Source organism: Stegostoma tigrinum, chromosome 1 (genome assembly GCF_030684315.1).
Source record: "Stegostoma tigrinum isolate sSteTig4 chromosome 1, sSteTig4.hap1, whole genome shotgun sequence".
NCBI lineage: Eukaryota > Metazoa > Chordata > Chondrichthyes > Orectolobiformes > Stegostomatidae > Stegostoma > Stegostoma tigrinum.
In genome coordinates, this window is record NC_081354.1 from 164,416 (window position 1) to 186,012 (window position 21,597).

Sequence of the window (21,597 nt, forward strand, 5' to 3'; positions counted from 1 at the left end):
TCTTAGTTCTGCTGACTATCCAGTGGCCCCATCTTAAACTTCTGAGGGAACTCAGATGGTGCTAGGCTTAATGAGAGCCAGAACATGTCCAGCTTCTTACTCTACAAACAGCCACAAGGCCACAAATATCTGTGGCTGTGAGAAAAAGGATAGAGAAACAAGTGAACAGATATTTAAATGAAGCATTTAAAAAAAATTAACATCCAAAATTATTTTTGAAAGCTATTTTCAATTAACATTTTTATTTAACTAAATAACATCGTACTAAACAGTCCTATTATAAAATCCAATTATCATATCAAATTCAAATGAGTTAATGAGAATCCTCACGCCAATAATGATAAAGTTGTACTGTATTCCAGTTCAAAATAAAACCTTTAGAACAAAAATTCATGCATAGATATGGAGAAAGCTTAATATTATACCGTTCAAAAATCCTCAATTGAAAACATAAATGTCGTTTCATCATAACATCAATCCTTGGAGAGTTATTCTTCATCTTCTCAACTCCATCCAGTATGTCACCTGTGGACCTGTAATAATGTGAATACTCCATAATTGAGCTTGGCTTTAAATATACTTGATATATTTTTGGTCCCTCAGAAACAGGGATATGGGACAGGGTTGGGGAAGTGGAGTTGAGGCAGAGAATTAGCTCTGATTGAATTGACTAGTATAGCTAGCGTTAGGGGTCAAATGGTCTACTACTACTCAACACATCATACATTCCTATTAACTTACATTCTTTTCTTAATGTTGGGAGATTATCTTACAAATGTCTGACACTCAAAACCTTGACTCCCCTTCTCATCATATTTTATGCTGAGGAAATCAGTGTCATTAACATAATTGATATCAATTGTTTTTCTGAAAAAAATGTTGATTTGCTGATTTACATGCAGATTGGAAAAATTAAGCCAGTATTCTTAATATGACAAGCAACAATCTCACCTCTCCTGCCTATTTGTTTTGCAACAAGTGAACATTAAGTTCCAACATATTCTACTCGGATTTCAGATTCACAGCATTTTTATTGTTTATTTTTAATGGCTTCACGTTCTAGTCATGATCCTTATTTTGTCATTTCCACTTCAATACCAATAGTGCCTTTTTGTGTTATTATGCTGTAACCAGCAGTCCTCAGTCCACTGTAAGCTGCACGCTATCCGGCTGTCCTTGCTGGTCATACTTTCGCGCTGAAACAATACAAAACAATGTTTAAATAAAATCAAAAACAAAGACAGATTTACTGTTGTTTAGATATTTGCTGAGTAAAATTCAAGCCTGGAATTCACATTCCCAGCTCAATATGACAACTTTAGCAACCACAAAACCAGAACTGAACAGGCATCTGATAACAGACCAAAAGTTCTCCTGAGATGCTGCTTGGCCTGCTGTGTTCATCCAGCCTCACATTTTATTGTCTTAAAGTTCTGTGGACATTGTTCTTGCAAACTCACTGTGATGTCTACAATATATTTATCAGTTAGTATCCAATGTGATGGAGACTGGAAACTTGTATCTATTGGTTAATATGTATATTATTAAGAATGCAATCTTGACCCTCAAAATCCTGAATAACTTCAAGAATAGAGATATACTTTCAGGACAAAGTAATGACCAAGCAAAATTAATGTAACATCTGGAATGAAGAATCAAAATGCTTTAAATGCTTCGGGTACAAGAAACTAATGTGTTCTAACTCCATGCTTAATACACAGTCATAAATTAAAACAAGTGAGGATCTAACCATTAATCCGAGATATTCCATTTCCATCACTGAGGACACCACTATCAACACCCTGGGAACTACCATTGACTAGAAACTGAACTGGACGAGCCATGTAAATACATGACCACAACAGCAAATCGGGGCTAGAAATTCTTTTCAGAAAATCACTTACGGAATCCCCAAAACCAGTTCATCAACTAGGCACATGTCAGGTATGTGTGGGAATATTCCACACACTTACTTGGGTGAATGCAGTTAAAGAAACTCGACAATAACAAGCACATTTGATTAGCACCCCATTCACAACCTTGACCTTCATTCCCTCCGCTTCTGCATACACTGGCAGCAATGTGTACCAGCTACAAGATACACTGCAACAATGCACCAAGGCAGCTTAGACAGTGTCTTCCAGATCCACAATCTCCACCATCTCGTCGGACAAGGACAGCAGATATGAAGGAACACCACTACCTGCAATTTCCCCTCCAAGCCACTCACCATCAGTCAGTGGGTCAAAATTCTGGACTCCTCTCCCTAAAAGCACTGTAGGTGTACATATACCACATGCATAGCAGTGGTTAAGAAGGCAGCTTATCGCCACCTTCTCATGTGACAAATACCAATGGGCAATTCAAAAATTTTGTGGAAGAATAAAAAACGTCAAACATTTTTACAACATCAGGGCTAAATAAACTCACCAATGTAGTACATCTCTAGCTGTTGCCGTAATCGAATTTTCTGTAAGCTGTCATAAAAATTGGGCTCAGGTGTTCGGTCAACAGTTGGAGGCACAGTGAATATTCGCATAATCTTCCTTTTATTTCTAAAATTGAAAATTTTGGATTGTCTTTATGCAGTCAGCCAAATTCAAAGGAAAGCAAGCCCTCAGGGCTTAAACAATGGGGGATTGTCTTTATGCAGTCAGCCAAATTCAAAGGAAAGCAAGCCCTCAGGGCTTAAACAATGACAAAAGAGGCTATTTGGTATATTTCAACTCGTTCCTCCAGAATCAAATCATTTGATCTGCTGAGGGGAGGGGGCAAGGGGGCATGTTTGGGGGGGTGCTGAAGAGGGAAGATGGAGGTGGGAGGGTTTGTGGGGCTGGGGTGTCAAGCTGGGCAGGGGGTGTGGGGGGTAGGGATGTGGGTGGGGTATGGACAGACTATGGGTGCGGTATGGAATGGTGGGGGATGACATGCCATTGGCGTATTGAGGTGGGTGGGGGATATTGAGGGGGATGTATTGAGGGTGGGTGGGGGTATTGGATGATGAATTGAGGGAAGGTGGCGGTAATGAGGGGCAAAGGGGTGTATTGGGGATGGGGGTATTGGGGAGTGTTGAGGGAGGTCAGGGTATTGGGGGATGTATGGAGGGGAGTGGAGGTATTGGGGAGATGTTTCGAGGGCGGGTAGGGGTATTGGGGGATTGAATTGGGAGCTGGATGTATTGAGGGATGAATTGATGGGGTGGGGGTATTAAGGGTGCTGAATTGAAGGGGCTGGTTATTGGGGATATGTATTGAGGGGGTTAGGGAATGGGGGGGATGTATTGGGGAGAAGTATTATGGGAGGTTGGGGTATTGTGAGGGTATTGGGGGGGTATCGACGGGGGAGTGGGGGGGCATCGACGGGGGAGTGGGGGGGCATCGACGGGGGAGTGGGGGGGCATCGACGGGGGAGTGGGGGGGCATCGACGGGGGAGTGGGGTGTATTGGGGGGTGGCGGTATCGACGGGGGTGTGGGGGCTATAGAGGGGGGTGTGGGGGGGATTGGGGGGGTCTGGGGGTATTGAGGGGGTTGTGGGGAGTATTGAGGGGGGTATTGGGGTGTTGTGGGGTATTAAGGGGTGTGTAGAGGGTGTGGCGGTATTGGGGTATTGACGGGGTGTGGGGGGTATTGAGGGTGGGGGTATTCAGAGGGGTGTGAGGGGTATTGGGGGTGCAGGGGATATTGAGAGGGGTGCGGGGGGAATTGAGGGGGGGTATCGACCGGGGTGTGGGGGGGTATTGGGGGGTGGGGGTATTGAAGGGTATTGACAGGGGTATTGAGGGGGTTGTGGTGGGTATTGGGGGGTCTGGGGGTATTGAGGGGGGTCTGGGGGGTATTGAGGGGAGTGTCGGGGTGTTGTGGGGGTATTGAGGGCTGTGTAGGGGGTGTGGCGGTATTGACGGGAATGTGGGGGGTATTGACGGGAATGTGGGGGGTATTGAGAGGGGTGCGGGGGGAATTGAGAGGGGTGCGGGGGGAATTGAGGGGGGTGCGGGGGGAATTGAGGGGGTGTATTGAGGGGGGTATGGGGGGTATTGAGGGGGTGTGGGGGGTATTGAGGGGGGTGGGGGTATCGCGGGCGGGGAGAGCCCAAGGACCCGCGGTGAACCACTGTCGGTGACTCACTTTCGAGCGTAGACCAGGAGGCCGAAGCTGACCAGAATGGCGATCAAGTAAACATTAGTCGCATCGTTCCAGGCTTCATGCACCGTGTAATCCATCTCCATATCCGCTCCTGCCCCCGCCATGTCACTGCTGATCCACTCTGACAGGAATCACTGTCTCCCTACAAAATCCAACCCAACCGGCTCCGTTTTAACAACATTCACTGAATTTGTGAAGTGCCAGCAGTGACAGGAATTTACTTCCAGGTTGAAAGGTCATGGGTCTAACTGTGTTCACAAAGTGACTTTGGTGCTGTGTCCAGGACAGAAGTCGTTAAATTATCTTTTGTTTGGGGGGGTGTGGTTTATAGGTTTATTAATCCTGCCTCAAAGAGATTTTTGTGTTAAGGAACAGAATTGTTTCCTTACCCAATTCCGTTTTCTTGTTGTTTTGCTGTTAGATCAGCCAGTATTTATTACCTTCACTTGGTGGTAAGCTGCCTTTACAAGCATTGGTACGTAACACTTATCACAAGTTTATTCAGCGCTTAACCCTGCTCGACAATTTCATTTCAGATATGTGTCTAACACAGTTTTGAAAATATATTCACTTCTCTACCCTCCATTAATGTCTGCAAAAAATACTACCACAAATTTCTGCACTTTCTTATTCCATTCCCTTTGTAATTTCTAATATCCTGACTACTTGCTGTTGCTTCTTGTGATTCATGTACCAGATGTCCAGACCTGTAATTGGGTTTATGCACTCGGTCCAGTTAAACAATATCACAGCTTAGACAATAGACAATAGGTGCTGGAGTAGGCCATTCGGCCCTTCGAGCCAGCATCACCATTCATTATGATCATGGCTGATCATCCACAATCAGTATCCTGTTCCTGCCTTTTCCCCATAACCCTTGATTCCACTATCCTTAAGAGCGCTATCTATCTCTTTCTTGAAGCTTGTTTTATTCTTCTTGCAAACATGCCCAAGTTGACATATTCCACATGAAACACCAACTATAAAATTTCTGCTCACTCATTTCACCAATGTACATTGTTTTGTAGTTTATTTAATTCTTATCACTAAACTAGTTTGGGTTTGTTTCGTGTGTAACCGAATTGAAATCAATGAACAGGGTGAGCAGTTTCAAAACTGTTCGATTTTTACCTGGTGAATGACGTTAAAAATGCCCTCAACGAATCTGATTCTCTCATTTCACTTGAGATGAAATTGCTCTATGTTATTGTTAAATAAGCAAAACCTATGGGGCCTGACAACATTCTGACAATAGTGGTTAAGACTTGTGATCCAGAACTGGACATTCCCTTACCCAAGAGACAATTTATGTTTTTGTACTTCCTCTGTACTTCTGTTTGTGGCATCCTCTACATTGGGGAAACCAAATGGAGGCTTGGGGACCGCTTTGCAGAACACCTCCGCTCAGTTCACAATAAACAACTGCACCTCCCAGTCGTGAATCATTTCAACTCCCCCTCCCATTCCTTAGATGACATGTCCATCCTGGGCCTCCTGCAGTGCCATAATGATGCCACCTGAAGGTTGCATGAACAGCAACTCATATTCCGCCTGGGAACCCTGCAGCCCAAAGATATCAATGTGGATTTCACAAGCTTCAAAATCTCCCCTCCCCCCACTGCATCCCAAAACCAGCCCAGCTTTTCCCCACCTCCCTAACCTGTTAACATAGAACATTACAGCACAGTACAGGCCCTTCGGCCCTCATGTTGTGCCAACCTGCCATACCAATCTGAAGCCCATCTAACCTACACTATTCCATGTATGTCCATATGCTTGTCCAATGACGACTTAAATGTACTTAAAGTTGGCAAATCTACTACCGTTGCAGGCAAAGCATTCCATTCCCTTACTACTCTTCTTCCTCTCACCTATCCCCTCCTCCCACCTCAAACCACACTTCAATTTCCAACCTACTAACCTCATCCCGCCCCCTTGACCTGTCCATCCTCCCCAGACTGACCGATCCCCTCCCTACCCATACTCTCCTCTCCTCTATCCATCTTCGGTCCACCTCCCCCCTCTCTCCCTATTTATTTCAGAACCCTTTCCCCATCCCCCTTTTCTGATGAAGGGTCTAGACCTGAAACGTCAGCTTCTGTGCTCCTAAGATGCTGCTTGGCCTGCTGTGTTCATCCAGCTTCAGACTTTGTTATCTCGGATTCTCCAGCGTCTGCAGTTCCCATTATCTCTGAGCTTTTCCAGCAACTTTGTTTTTGTTCTCCATGGAGCTAGTTGCCAAAGGAAGTGGGAAAGGTGTGTACAAGGAAAACATTTCAAAGATGTTTGGACAGATGCATGGACAGGGAAGGCTTAGAGAGATATGGGCCAAACCAGGCAATGGGACCAGTTCAGTTCAGGAAACTTGTCAACATGTACGATTTGCAACAAAGGGCCTGTTCCCATACTGAACGACTCTCTATCACTTGATAGCATTAGAATCCATTAATGTATTATGCCTTGAATTGATGTCTTCAACGTGCTTATGAATTAAAAATCCACAGCGAAGTTCATCCTCTGAATGAATAAATTGAGTCAGTTGATTGACGGGGCCAAGTGGGCGGCGTCGCCTGAAAAGATTGACAGTTTGGTGGGCGGGCTCTTCGTTGTGATTGACAGATCAATGAGCGAAGTTGGTGACCGAGCGCATTGCTCCCCGGAAGCAGTTTTACACTTCCGGCTAAATTTTTTTGTCGGTTTTTGAGGTACCGCTTCAGCGGGTGGAGCCATGACCTGGATCCGTTGCTTGGTCAAGGGATACCGTCTGTCGGTGAGTGTGCCCGGGTAACGGGGCACAGGGCACGGCCCGTCGGTGAGCGTGCCCGGGTAACGGGGCACAGGGCACGGCCCGTCGGTGAGCGTGCCCGGGTAACGGGGCACAGGGCACGGCCCGTCGGTGAGCGTGCCCGGGTAACGGGGCACAGGGCACGGCCCGTCGGTGAGCGTGCCCGGGTAACGGGGCACGGCCCATTCTGAAAGAGGTGTTGAGGAAAACCAAACAAATTAAGTTGTAAGTTTGGCAGCAACAATGGCGGGAAAACAGTGAATATTTTGAGTTTAGTGACTTCTTCAGAACGGTTTTTGCTCCTGATTTCCAACTCGCACAATGCAATGCTGTAGTTCACTCGACTGTTTCTAGCTTTTTAAAAATTGACTCGTGGGTCATCGGCGTCATTAACTGATTAGTATGTAGGGTCCATCTCTAGTTGCTCTTGAGAAGGTGGTGATGTGCTGTATGTCTTTTAAACAACTGCAGCCCTTTTTTTTATGTAGACCACAATGATCAGAGGGAATTCCATGATATAGCAATAGTTACAGAATGAAGCTTCGCAAATCGGTTAGGTTTTTCTGTAGGAGGGTTTAGGCCCGAAACGTCAGCTTTCCTGCTCCTCTGATGCTTGGCCTGCTGTGTTCCTCCAGCTCCACACTTTGTTATCTACACCTTGTTATCTCAGTTACAGAATGATTGATTTTTTTTCCCCCAAGTCAGCATGGTGCGTGGCTTGGAGGGAAACAAGCAGGGGGTGGTCTTCTCATGTATCTGCTGCCCCTGTTGTTCTAGATGTGTTTGGAAGGTGCTGTCTAAGGATCTTTGGTGAATTTCTGCAGTGCATCTCTTGGAGAATGTGCACTGTAGCTACGTGGTGGCGGAGGGATTTGTTGCACCTATCCAGGCAAGTGGGGAATATTCCAACACATTCCCGAATGGTTGCTCAGTGGTTAGCACTGCTGCCTTACAGTGCTAGGGAGCCAGGTTCAATTCCACTGTCAGGCAACTGTCTGTGTGGAGTTGGCACATTCTCCCTGTGCCACCGTGGGTTTCCTCCAGGTGCTCTGGTTTCCTCCCCAGTCCAGAGATGTGCAGGTGAGGTGGATTGGCCATGCTAAATTGTCCATTGTGTTCATTTAGGGACTTGTAGCATTGGTGGGTTATAAAGGGATGGTTGTGGGTGGATTGCTTCAGGGTCATTATGGACTTGTTTGGCCGGAGGGCCTGTTGCCACACTTTAGAGATAATGGGAACTGCAAATGCTGGAAACTCCGAGATAACGAAGTGTGGAGCTGGATGAACACAGCAGGCCAAGCAGCATCTTAGGAGCATGTTATTCCTGACTTTACCTTTTGGGATTCAGGAGATGACAAACTCGCTGCAGTATTTCTAGCTTCTTAACTGTTCTTGTAGCCAATGTATTTACATGGTGATTCTAATAGAGTTTCTGGTCAATTGTAACCCCTGCATGCCCCCAAATAAGAATTTGACAGTGGGAAATTCATTGATGTTAATACCATTGAATGTCCAAGGGATGGTTAGATTGTCTCTTATTAGAGATGGACATCACTTGACATTTGTGGCGCCTGCCATAGCAATAATGTTAAACTTGCAAAGGCATCAGAAAAGATTTACAAGGGCCACCTGCATTACCACAGCGATGCCACCCGAAAGCTGCAGGAACAGCATCTCATTATTTCACTTGGGACCCTGCAACCCAAGGGTATCAATGTGGACTTCACAAGCTTCAAAATCTCCCCTCCCCTGACTGCATCCCAAAACCAGCCCAGCTCGTCCCTGCCTCCCTAACCTGTCCTTCCTCCCACCTCAAGCCCACCCCCATCTCCTACCCACCAACCTCATCTTGCCTCCTTGAAATGTCCGTCGTTCCTGGACAGACCTATCCCCTCCCTAACTCCCCACCTACATTCACCTTCACTAGCTCCAACCCCATCTCTTTGACCTGTCTATCTCCTCTCCGTCTCTCTTCTCCTTTATCCATCTTCTATCCGCCTCCCCCTCCTCCCTATTTATTTCAGAATCCCCTTCCCCTCCCCCATTCCTGAAGAAGGGTCTTGACCTGAAATGTCAGCTTTCCTGCTCCTCTGATGCTGGCTGGCCTGCTGTGTTCATCCAGCTCTACACTGTGTTATCTCTTTACGAGGGTGTTGTCAGGTTTTGAGTGTTTGAACTATTGGGACAGACAGAATAGGCTGGGGCTTTACTTCTCTGGAGCATCAGGCTGAAGGATTACCTTATAGACACTTATAAAATCATGAAGGGCATCGATAGGGTGAATAGCCAAATCTTTTTACCGGGATAGAGAAGATTTAAACTGAAGGGCTTAGGTTTCAGGTGAGAGGGCAAAGATTTAAACGGGATCTGAGGGAGAACTTTTACATGGAGGGGTAGTGTGTGTATGGAATGTGCTACTATAGAAGTGGTAGAGGCTGGTATAATTACAACATTTAAAAAGCACCTTGATGGGTATGTGAATAGGCAAGGCCTAGACAAATACTGACAAATGGGACCAGATCAGCTTAGGATGTCTGGGTGGTGTGGATGAGTTGGAATGAATGGTCTTTTTCTGTGCTGTTTGACTCTGATTCTATGTCACTTGCCACTTATCTGCCCAAGACTGAATATTGTCCAGATCTTGTTGCATTTGAACATGGACTGTTTCGGTATCTGAGGACTTGTGAATGGTGCTAAACATTGTGCAATCATTGGTCAAGATCCCCATTTTTTTCCCTGTGATGGAGGGAAGATCTGAGAAGCAGTTGAAGAATGTTGAGCCTAGACACTACCTTGAGGAACTCGAGGGTCTAGGCCCAAAACGTCAGTCTCCTACTCCTATCATGCTGCTTGGCCTGCTGTGTTCATCTCGGTCTACACCTTGTTATCTCAGATTCTCCAGCATCTGCAGTTCCTACCGGGTCTGAGGAACTGCTGCTGAGATGACAGACCTCCAACAGCTAAAATCATCTTTCTACATGCCAGATAAAAATAAAGAAAATCTGTGGATGCTGTACACCGGGGGTAAAAAACAGAAATTGCTGGAAAAGTCCAGGAGATCTGGCAGCATCTGTAAAGGAAAAATTTCGGGTCCGTCCCAAAGACTCCATCCCATTCTCTCAGTTCCTCCGTTTCTGTTGCATGTGTTCAGACGATGTCAAGTTCGACAAGGGAACCTCCAAAATGTCCACCTTCTTCCTCAACTGAGGATTCCCCACTCCAGTGTTGACAGGGCACTTAACCAGGTCCGACCGAAGTCCCACACGTCCGCCCCCACCCCTTCTCATCCCTCCTGCAACAGCGATAGGATTCCCCTTATCCTTACCTATCACCCCACCAGCATTAACGTCCGGAAGATCATCAGACACCCTTTCCGCCGCCACCAGACACACAATCCCTTCCCGTCCCTTTGTCTGCCTTCTGCAGGGACACCCTGGTCTACATGCCCTTCACCCCAAATACACCCCGCCCCCACCTCCCTAACAGACCTGTGGCACCTTTCCCTATAACTGGCGAAGGTGCAATACCTGCCCATTTACCCCCTCCCTCCCCAGTATCCAAGGGCCTAGGCAAAGCAACACTTCACCTGCACTTCACAGAATTTAGTCTACTGCATTCACTGCTCACAATGCGGTCCCCTCTATATTGGGGAAACGAAGCATAGATTGGGTGACCATTTCGCAGAACATGTATGTTCTGTTTGCAAAAAAGACCCTGAACTACCTGTTGCCTGCCACGTCAATGCACTACCCTGCTCCTTGGCCAACATCTGTCTCTGGCTTGCTGCAGCATTCTAGCAAAGCCCAACCAAGCTGGAGGAAAACAGGGGATCTGATTGAGACGTTTAAGATTGTTAAGGGATTGGGCAATCTGGAGGCAGGAAGTATGTTTCCGTTGATGGGGGAAGTCCAGAACCAGAGGACCCAGTTTAAAAATAAGAGGTAGGCCATTTAGAACAGAGTTGAGGAGAAACTTCTTCACCCAGAGAGTGGTGGATATGTGGAATACTCTGCCCCAGAAGGCAGTGGAGGCCAACTCTCTGGATCGTTTCAAGAAAGAGATAGATAGTGGAATCAAGGGTTATGGGGATAAGGCAGGAACAGGATACTGATTGTGGATGATCAACCATGATCATAATGAATGGTGGTGCTGGCTCGAAGGGCCGAATGGCCTACTCCTGCACCTACTGTCTATTGTCTATAACACCTCATTTTCTGCTTGCAGACCCTACAGCTGTCAGGACTCAATATTGAGTTCAATAATTCTAGGGCCTAAACTCTCCCATGTCCTAGCCCCCTAACCCACACACCAGTCCTTGTTACCACACAGCCTGCCATTACACACCCCCTGTTGTTAGTCACTAATAGTCCCCATTAACAGTTATTCACCCTCCCAGCCTGATTGTTATCAACTCCTTTGTCTGCCCAACTGTGTGTCTCTCTCTCTCTTTTTTCAGCTCTTATCCTATTGTTTATTCTCTACCCTACCCACCTCCCTATTTTCTGCACATAAACTGACGTTTTCCCAGCCACCATCAGTTCTGAGGAAGTGTCACTGGACCCGAAACATTAACTGTTTTTGCCTTCACAGATGCTGCCAGACCTGCTGGGCTTTTCCAGCAACTTCTGTTTTTGTTCCTGATTGCCAGGTCTGACTCCACTCAGCGGAGAGTTGACCCCGATACCCACCGATTCCAGTTTTGCCAGGGGTCCTTAATGTCACTCTCATCTCACCTCTAGAATTCAGCACTTTTGTTCATGTTTGAACCGCGTCTATAATGCAGTGTGGCAATGAGTGGCCTTAGCGGAACCTGAACTGTGCCTCACTGAGCAGTTTGCTTTACTGCTGCTTAAATTTGACCAAGTAAATCCAACAGATTGAACTGACAAGGATACCCGCTGAAGAAAATTTGTGAAGCTGTCATCATTGGCAATCACTCACTTCTGAATATGATTGTTCACTTTTGAAATTTCAACTCACTAGTCATGGATTATGTTGGTTCTTGTGTGTCTGATGAGCTCAGTCTGAGAGTCAGGTCTCTTGGCCAGTATTTCTGGGAGATGGAATTGATCCTTGGCCTTGATTATTAGTGTTCCTTTTTCAGGTTCCTTTTCTGCACTGCCTCTTGTCAACAGGTGTTCTCAAAAATTGTGTTCCTTAAGACAGCAGGTTTCTCCAAATCAGTTTCCTCTGTGCGAAGGTCTCCCACACATTTCTTTGTTTTGTTTCTATTCGTTTGTGGGATGTGGACATTGCTGGCTGGGCCAGCATTTTTTTTCCCATTCTTAGTTGCCCCTGAGAAGGTGGTGGTGAGCTGTTTTCTTGAACTGCTGCAGTCCTCCTGTGGGTTGACCCATAATGCTATGAGTGAGGGAATTCCAGGATTGTGACCCAGCAACAGTGAAGGAACGGCGATATATTTCCAAGTCAGGATGGTGAGTGGCTTGCAGGGGAACTTGCAGGTGGTGGTGTTCCCATATGTCTGATGCCCTTGTCCTTCGAAATGGAAGTAGTTTTGAGTTTGGAAGGTGCTGTATCAGGATCTTTGAATTTCTGCAGTGCATCTTGTAGATAGTACGCACTACTGCTACTGAGCATCTGTGGTGGAGGGAGTGGATGCTTGTGGATGTAGCGCTAATCAAGTGGGCTGCTTTGTCCTGGATAGTGTCAAACTTCTTGTGTTGTTGGGGCTGCACCCATCCAGGCAAGTGGGGAGTATTCCATCACACTCCTGACTTGTGTCTTGTAGATGGTGGACAGGCTTTGAGGAGTCAGGAGGTGAGTTATTCACTGCAATATTCCCAGCTTCTGTAGCCACTGTGTTTATATAGTGAGTCCAGTTGAGTTTCTGGTCAATGATAACCTCCAGGATGCTGATAGGGGATTCAGTGATGGTAACACTATTGAATGTCAAGGGACTGTGGTTAGATTGCCTCTTATTGATGATGGTCATAGCCTGATATTTGTGTGGCACGGATGACGTTGCCACTTGCCAGTCCAAACCTGCATCTTGTCCAGATGTTGTTGCATTTTAACATCGACTGCTTCAGTATCTGCAGAACCGCGAATGGTGCTGAACGTTGTGCAATCATTGGCGAATGTCCCCACTACTGACCTTATGATGGAGGGATGGTCATTGATTAAGCAACTGAAGGTGTTTGGGCCAAGGACACTACCCTGGGTTATACATTGATGTACATGTTGCATTTCTTGAGGGATGCCTTCAGGAAGTCTTTGAAGTGTTTCCGTGATAGTCCTCTTGATTAAGTGCCTTTCTTTAGCTGGGCAAAGATGTTTTACTTTGGCAATTAAGACTTGAGTATCCAATTCATGGCTGAACCAGTGAAGTCCATTCTGGACTATCGTGACCTTGATGCTCCTCCAGGAACACTGACGTTGGTACATTTGTCCTCCCAGCTGAAGTAGAGAATCCATCTCAAAAAGTGTTGATGGTACTTGCCACGTCCTTGACATGGCACCTATACATTGTTCAAGTTTTGGACTCTCAGAAGTCGGAAGGGTGACTGCCTTGTACAAAAGGATCTTGATGTCATTACAGATATCCAAAGATGGCGCTCACCAGTGGTGTTAGATTTTTGCATCGATGTCAGGCTTTGATGAGAGATGAATCACTAGCAGGAGAATTTCTCCTTTGATCTTAATGAAGCTGTACTTAAAAACTCTTGTAAGGAAAGTGTTCAGGCTAAAGACCCCCTCCTCAGAGAGGAATTTTTCCTACAATTTTCTTGCATTAATAGAATTCCAAACTTGTTATCATGTATGTAGCTTGAGTATTGTTATGAAGTTTAACAATGAAATTTTGTTCAGTTTTATTTTCTGCTCAATTTCTAGTCTTCCTTTGTGTTAACATCAAGACGGACAAGAATAAGACCTACTTGGAAATTGGAATACAGTACAAAGTCTGAGAAACCTGAGCAACCTATTGGACGATATCCAGTCCCATATAAAAAGGATCTGCCATATGACATTGTTGAACTGATGGAGGAGGTAGAAACTAAGGTAGATTGTTGGGATGCTGTGTATTGATGCTGTGTAAAACATCTGAATTTTGGATTACATTTAAGTTAGTTATCTAGCCTCTTCAACTGTGGGTAAATAATTCATTTTAACACTCAGCAGTGAAAATACATTTTGATAATATCCCAATTACAAGTTCTAATCTCCTATGGCAGTATAGAATTGGAGCGACATGGTGGTTCTGTGGTTCGCATTGCTGCGTCAGCGCCAGGGACTCGAGTTTAATTCCACCCTCTGGTGACTGTCTGTGTGGAGCTTGCACATTCTCCCCGAGTCTGCGTGGGTTTGCTCCGGTTTCCTTCCACAGTGCAAAGATGTGCTGGTGAGGTGGATTGGCCATGCTAAATTGCCTATAGTGTTTAGGATGGGAAATGCAGGTGTGAGTCTGGGTGGGATGCTCTTTCAAGTGTCTGTGAACTCGAAGGGTCGAATTGCCTGTTTCCACATCATTAGGATTTTATTCTATTCTATGAAAAGTACAGTTATTAAATTGCACGAACTGACTGTAGGCTTGTGTGTTCTGTTCTGCATCACTCTTAATATCAGTTAGAACATCAATACTGACCATTTGGTCCAATTGCTGGTCTCTTTTTTACTCTCCAAGAAAGCAAATTATTTTAGTTGCAATTAGGTGCCCTGATTCCATATCTCTTCATTATCTTTATCCTGAACCTTTTTGAATCTAATCTTGAATGTTGACGTTTTGTCAGTCACTAACCCTTGAAATGAAATTAATTTGTGTGCTTTCTCGAAAAGATTTCATCTGCAGCCTGTTGTAAATCTTCTAAATGTAATCCTCCCTATGATCCCCATTTCTAGGTGCTCAGCTGCTGAAAATAGTCTGCCTCTCCAACGGTGTCCCAACCTTTCAGCACTTTAAGAATATGTCATCCTGTAATACATCTTGTCTTAACAAAGGAAGATCTGGGTTTTGTTTTTTTTTTGCATATTTATATTTTCTTATATAGGGCACAATCCCAGTAAATATAGGAACAGGAGTCAGCGAATCAGCCCCTCAAACCCCGTCCACCATTCAGTAAGGGCCTAACTGATCTATAGCCCAACTCTCTTTGCTTATGGCCCATAATCCATTTAGTAGCTTTTGCTTAACCAAAAATGTGTTGATCTCTGATTTTAACAACTGATCTAGCATCCACTGCTGTTGTGGCAGAAAGTTCCAAATATCTACCGTCCTGTATATGGTGCAGTGCTTCCTAATGTCTCTCCTGACCTGGTCTGCACCCTAGCTCTAGAATCATCAATCAGAGAAATAGTTTATCTTTTATCTACCCCTATCTTTTCCTGGTAATGTCTTGAAGGCTCTGATCAGATCACCCCTTAACCATCTAAATTCTGGAGCAAACAGACCCAATTTTTATAATTATTCATCAGAATTTAACTCCTGAATCCCTCTTGTACTAACTCTTAAGTCTGATTTCCATGGAATAAAGCTTAATATTGCATACAGTGGCCTTAGCAAGACATTAGAGATAATGGGAACTACAGATGCTGGAGAATTCAAGATAACAAAGTGTGGGGCTGGATGAACACAGCAGGCCAAGCAGCATCTTAGGAGCACAAAAGCTGACGTTTCGGGCCTAGACCCTTCATCAGAAAAGCTTTTCTGATGAAGGGCCTAGGCCCGAAACGTCAGCTTTTGTGCTCCTAAGATGCTGCTTGGCCTGCTGTGTTCATCCAGCCTCACACTTTGTTATCTTAGCAAGATATTATATTGGTTTGCTGTTACTATTTGACTTTTGTTTTCACATTTTTTGTGAGACAACCTAAAATTTCATTATAACAAAGTGTAAAAGCTGGATGAACACAGCAGGCCAAGCAGCATGTTAGGCGCACAAAAGCTTCTTGGCCTGCTGTGTTCATCCAGCTTCACACTGTGTTATCTTGGATTCTCCATCAGCTGCAGTTCCCATTATCTCTAAAATTCCATTAACTTTTTCTTTTAAAACAACTGTCCTTTATGTCTTGCATCCCAAATCCTTCTGCTCTTGTAATTCGCTCAGTGTAATTTCTGTTATATTTACGCAATGCATAGCCTCATACATAATGACCATAGTTCTTTGCAGCTTTCTCCCTTATTTTTTTCCTGAGGGATTTTCTGCATCTCCTATTGTAGCATGATCTGCAAATTTCACCGTAGTCTATATCCAAATCATGACATTCACGTTGAAATGAAGTGGCCCCAGCACTGAATCCAGAGGGACACTGCTAATCTGCTTCTTGAGGAACTTCCCCAAACTTGTATTCTTATTGCTATTTATTAAATTTGTAACTAGTTTTGTGTTCTCTAATCATCTCTAATTCTTTTGTGTAGTAACTCGTCAATCTTTCTTAGAGTTCAAATACATCATATGTCCAATCCATCATGTCCATTATGACATCAAAGAATTTGGAGTTTCATCTACCATAATTGTTTCTTCAGGATTCTGGTGGCTACTTTCATTTCCTGTCAATTTTCTCAGTCCTTGTATTGGTCATTTGTCAAGTTTAAAATGTGTGGGAGAGAGGGAGAAACATTATTTTTGTCTTCCCATTCTACACCTGCTACAGTGAATTTTTTGTGTGCTTTGAAGTTTTTTTTTGGAATGCCATTTTTGTCTGTAACCTGGGGAACTGTGCAGCATGTTTTCATAGTTTCTTCTACTTTGCAGAGTGGTGTTTTGCCAAACATATTCAAGGTACTTTCCTGTCGACCTGTGGAATTCCGGGTGTTCTTTGCATACTACAATGCCCTAATGAACAAAGAAACAGGTAGGATAAATGAATTTATCTTACACTTTTTTTCCTCTAAATTTAGATGTAGATACATGTATTTGTGTTTTGGTGGGGACTTAGTTTTGTGTATCTAGAGCTTCTGCAGTGACAAATATTTGTAATTTTACTTTACTTGCCAATCTTTACATTTTTAATTTTCAGCTCCTAATCCCAGATTTGAGATCAAGTGACTGGGCAAAGGGGTGGATGACAAAAAATGGGATTGTGGAGGGGGAGGGTTATAATACTGGAAAATTGAGCAAGAACTAGCTGAAATCCCACTCTTCGGGTTATGAAATAGAATTCAATAATTCTGTTAAATTGTGTGCTGCTGTAACAAAAACTATTGTCAGGAGAGCAGCTAAACTGTTGTAAAATCCTAGGAACCATTACATTTTTTGAATGAAGAATTGATTAAATATTTCATGTGAAAGCAAGACAGTGGGATTAATAGCTTTGTGTTTCTTTTCACGAAGAGTTTCTATGGACAGGGTTTCCTGTGTGGTTTTAAGCATGTAATCAGGTTATTATCAGGCAAATGAGCAATAAGGGTGCTGTTCAAAAGAATTGAATTCCTCCCTAACTCTCTTTGTTTATTGATGGAGGCCATTTAGTCCAAGTGTGTTCTGCCACCATTCAGCAAAATAACTGCCAGTCTGTAATATAACCTCCTGTATCTGCCTAAGTGCCCCATTGTGCAGTGTGTTTGGTTAACAAAGATATGTCAATCTCAGATTTAAAATGAATACTTGATCTGGCCAATCTAGCATCAGTTGCCAATTGCAGAAGACATCACTTCTTGTGAAAGAAACGTTTCTTAACTTCAGCCTTGAAAGGTCTGGCTCTAATTTTAGACTATGTCCCGAGCTTTAGTGCCTCCAGTCAGTGAGAACAATTTGTCTATCCATTTCTTCCTTTCCATATCATGAAACCTTTAATCAACCTTAACCTAAATTTCAGGAAATATGACTCTAATTTGTGCTACTTGTAGTTTAACCCATTTGCTGAAGAACAAAATATGGTTAGACAATACTGAAAGAGATTCAGGAAAGGTAACGGAGTTGCTTGCGTTTCAACTTGACGAGGCATCTCATCTGATGCCTCATCCACAGATTCTGAGGGAAGTGAGTAGAAATCAGGAACGTGGTACGTGGAACAGTCCCTCTTCCGCACCTACACTGGCCCCAAACCCCACCTCTTCCTCCGTTACATTGATGACTGTATCGGTGCCGCCTCTTCTTCCCAAGAGAAGCTCGAACAGTTCATCCACTTTACCAACACCTTCCACCCCAACCTCCAGTTCACCGGGGCCATCTCCAACACATCCCTCACCTTCCTGGACCCCTCTGTCTCCACCTCAGGCAACCAGCTAGAAACTGATGTCCACTTCAAGCCCACCGACTCCCACAGCTACCTATATTACACATCCTCCCACCCACGCCCCTGCAAAAATTCCATTCCCTATTCCCAATTCCTTTGCCTCGGCCACATCTGCTCCCAGGATGAGGCGTTCCACTTCCGCACATCCCGGATGGCCGCGCTCTTCAAGGACCACAACTTCCCCACCCCGCAGTGGCTGAGAACGCTCTTGGCCATATCTCCCGCATTTCCCGCAACACATCCCTCACACCCCGCCCACGCAATAACCGCCCTAAGAGAATCCCCCTCGTCCTCACCTACCAACCCACCAACCTCTGGATACAACGCATCATCCTCTGACACTTCTGCCATCTACAATCTGACCCCGCCATCCAAGACGTTTTCCCATCTCCACCCTTGTCTGCCTTCCGGAGAGACCACTCTCCGTGACTCCCTTGTCCACTCCACACTCCCCTCCAACCCCACCACACCCGGCACCTTCCCCTGCATAGGAAGTGCTATACTTGCCCCCACACCACCTCCCTCACCCCTATCCCAGGCCCCAAGATGACTTTCCATATTAAGCAGATGTTCACCTGCACATCTGCCAATGTAGTATACTGCATCCACTGTACCCGGTGTGGCTGCCTCTACATTGGGGAAACCAAGCGGAAGCTTGGGGACCGCTTTGCAGAATACCTCAGCTCCGTTCACAATCAACAACTGCACCTCCCAGTCGCGAACCATTTTAACTCCCCCTCCCATTCCTCAGACAACATGTCCATCAATGGCTTCTGCAGTGCCACAATGATGCCACCCGAAGGTTGCAGGAACAGCAACTTGTATTCCGCTTGGGAACCCTGCAGCCCAATGATATCAATGTGGACTTGACCAGCTTCAAAATCTCCCCCTCCCCCACTGCATCCCAAAACCAGCCCAGCTCATCCCCACCTCCCTAACCTGTTCTTCCTCTCACTTATCCCCTCCTCCCACCTCAAGCCGCATCTCCATTTCCCATCTACCTACCTCATCCTGCCTCCTTGACCTGTCCATCCTCCTTGGACTGACCTATCCCCTCCCCACCTATACTCTCCTCTCCACCTATCTTGTTTTCTCTCCATCTTCGGTCTGCCTCCCCCTCTCTCCCTATTTATTTCAGAACCCTCTCCCCATTCCCCTCTCTGATGAAGGGTCTAGGCCCAAAACGTCAGCTTTTGTGCTCCTGAGATGCTGCTTGGCCTGCTGTGTTCATCCAGCTTCACACTTTGTTATGTAGAAATCAGGAAGCTTTGGCCATGATATCCAATCCAGTGTAGCCTAGGTGATACTGGAGGATTACAAATGTTACACCTTTATTTCAAAAGGGATATAACAATAAGCCTAATAATTAGAGGTGAGTTAATTGAATTTCACTGGTGGGGAAGCTTTTGAAATTGAACTGGACAAACTTGATAGTCACTTGGGCCAATGTGGGTTAATTATGTTGGGGATGCATATCAATTGATTGCTTAAAAAATGTCACTTTTTAAAGCTTTTCATTAGGAGTTTTTGCAAGAGTATTGATTTCGAAGGTTAAGACAAACATTAATACTGCATTTATACTCCACAAAACATGATTTATTTTCTCTTTGAATCAATACTCTTGTGAAATATCCTGATGGGTAAGATGAAAGGCTTCAATTTGTTTTAAGCAGTAGCCAAGTTCTATATGACCAAATATCAATTTATAATATTTATGGACAAGGGGAGGAACTAGTAGATTTTGAACTTTTGGACTCTCTCCAGGTTATAAAGGGTTTTCACTAAAGATTTGAAGAGAGCCCATGTAATTTCTTGGAAATAAGGTCAACAGTTCAATGTGGGCTGTGGGCTGCCTGCTTATTGTAGAAAGTTAAATGACTTTGGTAAAATAATCAAGCACAACTTCAGGGAAATGATAGATGGGATTCATTGCCCTTAATTGCATAGCTTTGGAAGAGACTGTAGGAGCCTTCATGCAAATGGATGCCTCTCAACCCTCTGTGGACTATGCTTGTTTCACAAACCAAAGGGGCAAAGAAAGAGTAGTGCATTTGCAAGATTCTTGAGACTGTCTCTCTTGGTTGAAGTACTTGAAAACTTGAAAGTTTTCATGTTACAAGTATTTTAATTGTCTTGTAAACTGTGAAAACGCTGAAGTTATGACCACTATCCAAAAACTTTGGATTCTAATTGATTTCTAATTGAACTGAAACCTTGTTTGGAAGATCTTATGGCTGTCGGCAATTCAATTTTGTTAACTAGCTTTCAAGGCGGAATTGGATGCTGCACTTGTGGCTAATGGGATCAAAGAAAATGGTGGGCACGAAGGCAAGAACAGCCTATTGAGTCAGACAATCAGCCATGACCATAAATAGTGGAGCAGTCTCGGGGTTGAGTGGCGTACTCCTATTTTCTGTGTTTCTCCGATAACTATACCTATTGCTTGAAAATGTTCAATATTTTGACTTCAACCATTTTGTGGTAGAAAATCCCACAAGGGCACTACCCTCTGCAGAAATTTTCAAGCATCTCAGTCCTAAACAGCCTACGGCACATTCTTAGACTGAGAACCCTGTTTCCGGCCTTCCTAGCCATCTCCAACATTTTTCCTGTATTTGCCTTGTTTGGTCCTGTCAGAATTTTATATGTTTTTGTGGTTGGTTCACTTGCTGAGCTGGTTCATTAGTTCGTGTTTGTTTCGTTATCCAGCAGGGTAATGAAATGTCTGTGAACTAACGAACCAGCTCAGTGAGCGAGCTAACCACAGCATCCCCTAACCGAGCTACAAATCTACTCAAGAATTTTTGTTATTGGATTCCTCCTCATTCTTCTAAGCTCAAGTGAATGTGATCCTAATCAATCTGGTGTCTCTTCATATGTCAGTCCTGCCGTCCCAGGAATCGGTCTGGTAAACCTTTGTTACAAGCCCTCCCGTAGCCAGAACAGGCATCCTCAAGGACAGCAAATTTCTCAATATTCCAGATGCCGTCTCACCAAGGTCCTATACAATTGCAGTAAGACATCCCTGCTCCTTAACTTGAATTCTGTCCCTATGACAGCCAACATATTGTTTGCATTCTTCACTGCCTGCTGTATCTGCATGCTTGCTTTCAGCATGTGGTGTACAAAAACACCCATGCTGCACCTCCCCCTTTCTCAATCAACTGCTTTCCTTCTTTCTATGGTTTAACAAGTTATTGTTGCAGCAAATTATCCTGAACACACTCGAGGAAGTTGCTTACTTTCTGATGCTAATTTGCATATTCCAATTTACACTAAAGTTACAAAGCCTTCATTAAAACCACCCTCCCTTTGCTAGATGCTTGTTAAATCTCTATTTACGCGATCACTTGCTTCAGAGCTGTGATCAGGAGGTTTTATATACCAGTCCCAGAAAGACTTGTATTGTTTTTAAACTTTCTTAATTTTGCCCATAACGTGTCTCCTGTCTTACATTTTGGTACATGCTGCCATTTTAA

At 44.5% G+C, this 21,597-nt stretch overlaps 2 protein-coding genes and 1 long non-coding RNA gene across 4 annotated transcripts in view; 1 reads left to right on the forward strand and 2 right to left on the reverse strand.

Moving 5' to 3' along the window:
• Positions 1 to 223: 223 nt before the first annotated feature.
• smim19 (small integral membrane protein 19) lies at positions 224 to 4,392 on the reverse strand. The gene is made up of 3 exons (XM_048535538.2): positions 4,126 to 4,392; positions 2,431 to 2,555; positions 224 to 1,196 (listed from the first exon to the last, which is right to left on the reverse strand). The coding sequence occupies exons 1-3, from the start codon at positions 4,245 to 4,247 to the stop codon at positions 1,141 to 1,143; spliced, it is 303 nt and encodes a 100-aa protein (XP_048391495.1). The 5' UTR covers positions 4,248 to 4,392; the 3' UTR covers positions 224 to 1,140.
• A 2,416-nt stretch (positions 4,393 to 6,808) lies between these two features.
• Positions 6,809 to 21,597, forward strand: part of wdr32 (WD repeat domain 32) — a 101,564-nt gene continuing 86,775 nt past the window's right edge. Inside the window, exons 1-3 of one of the 2 annotated variants that reach the window (XM_059645580.1) lie at positions 6,809 to 6,913; positions 13,781 to 13,948; positions 16,636 to 16,735. The gene's annotated coding sequence lies outside the window, so the exon portion shown is untranslated. Of the gene's footprint in view, positions 6,914 to 7,015; positions 7,154 to 13,780; positions 13,949 to 16,635; positions 16,736 to 21,597 lie in introns of those variants that run through there. The other variant, XM_048558303.2, reaches the window with a different exon arrangement.
• The window catches only part of LOC125465237 (uncharacterized), a 37,993-nt gene continuing 32,293 nt past the window's right edge, over positions 15,898 to 21,597 (reverse strand). The window contains exon 3 of the long non-coding RNA XR_007250222.1: positions 15,898 to 16,716. This is a non-coding gene — a long non-coding RNA (uncharacterized LOC125465237). The remainder of the gene's footprint in view (positions 16,717 to 21,597) is intronic.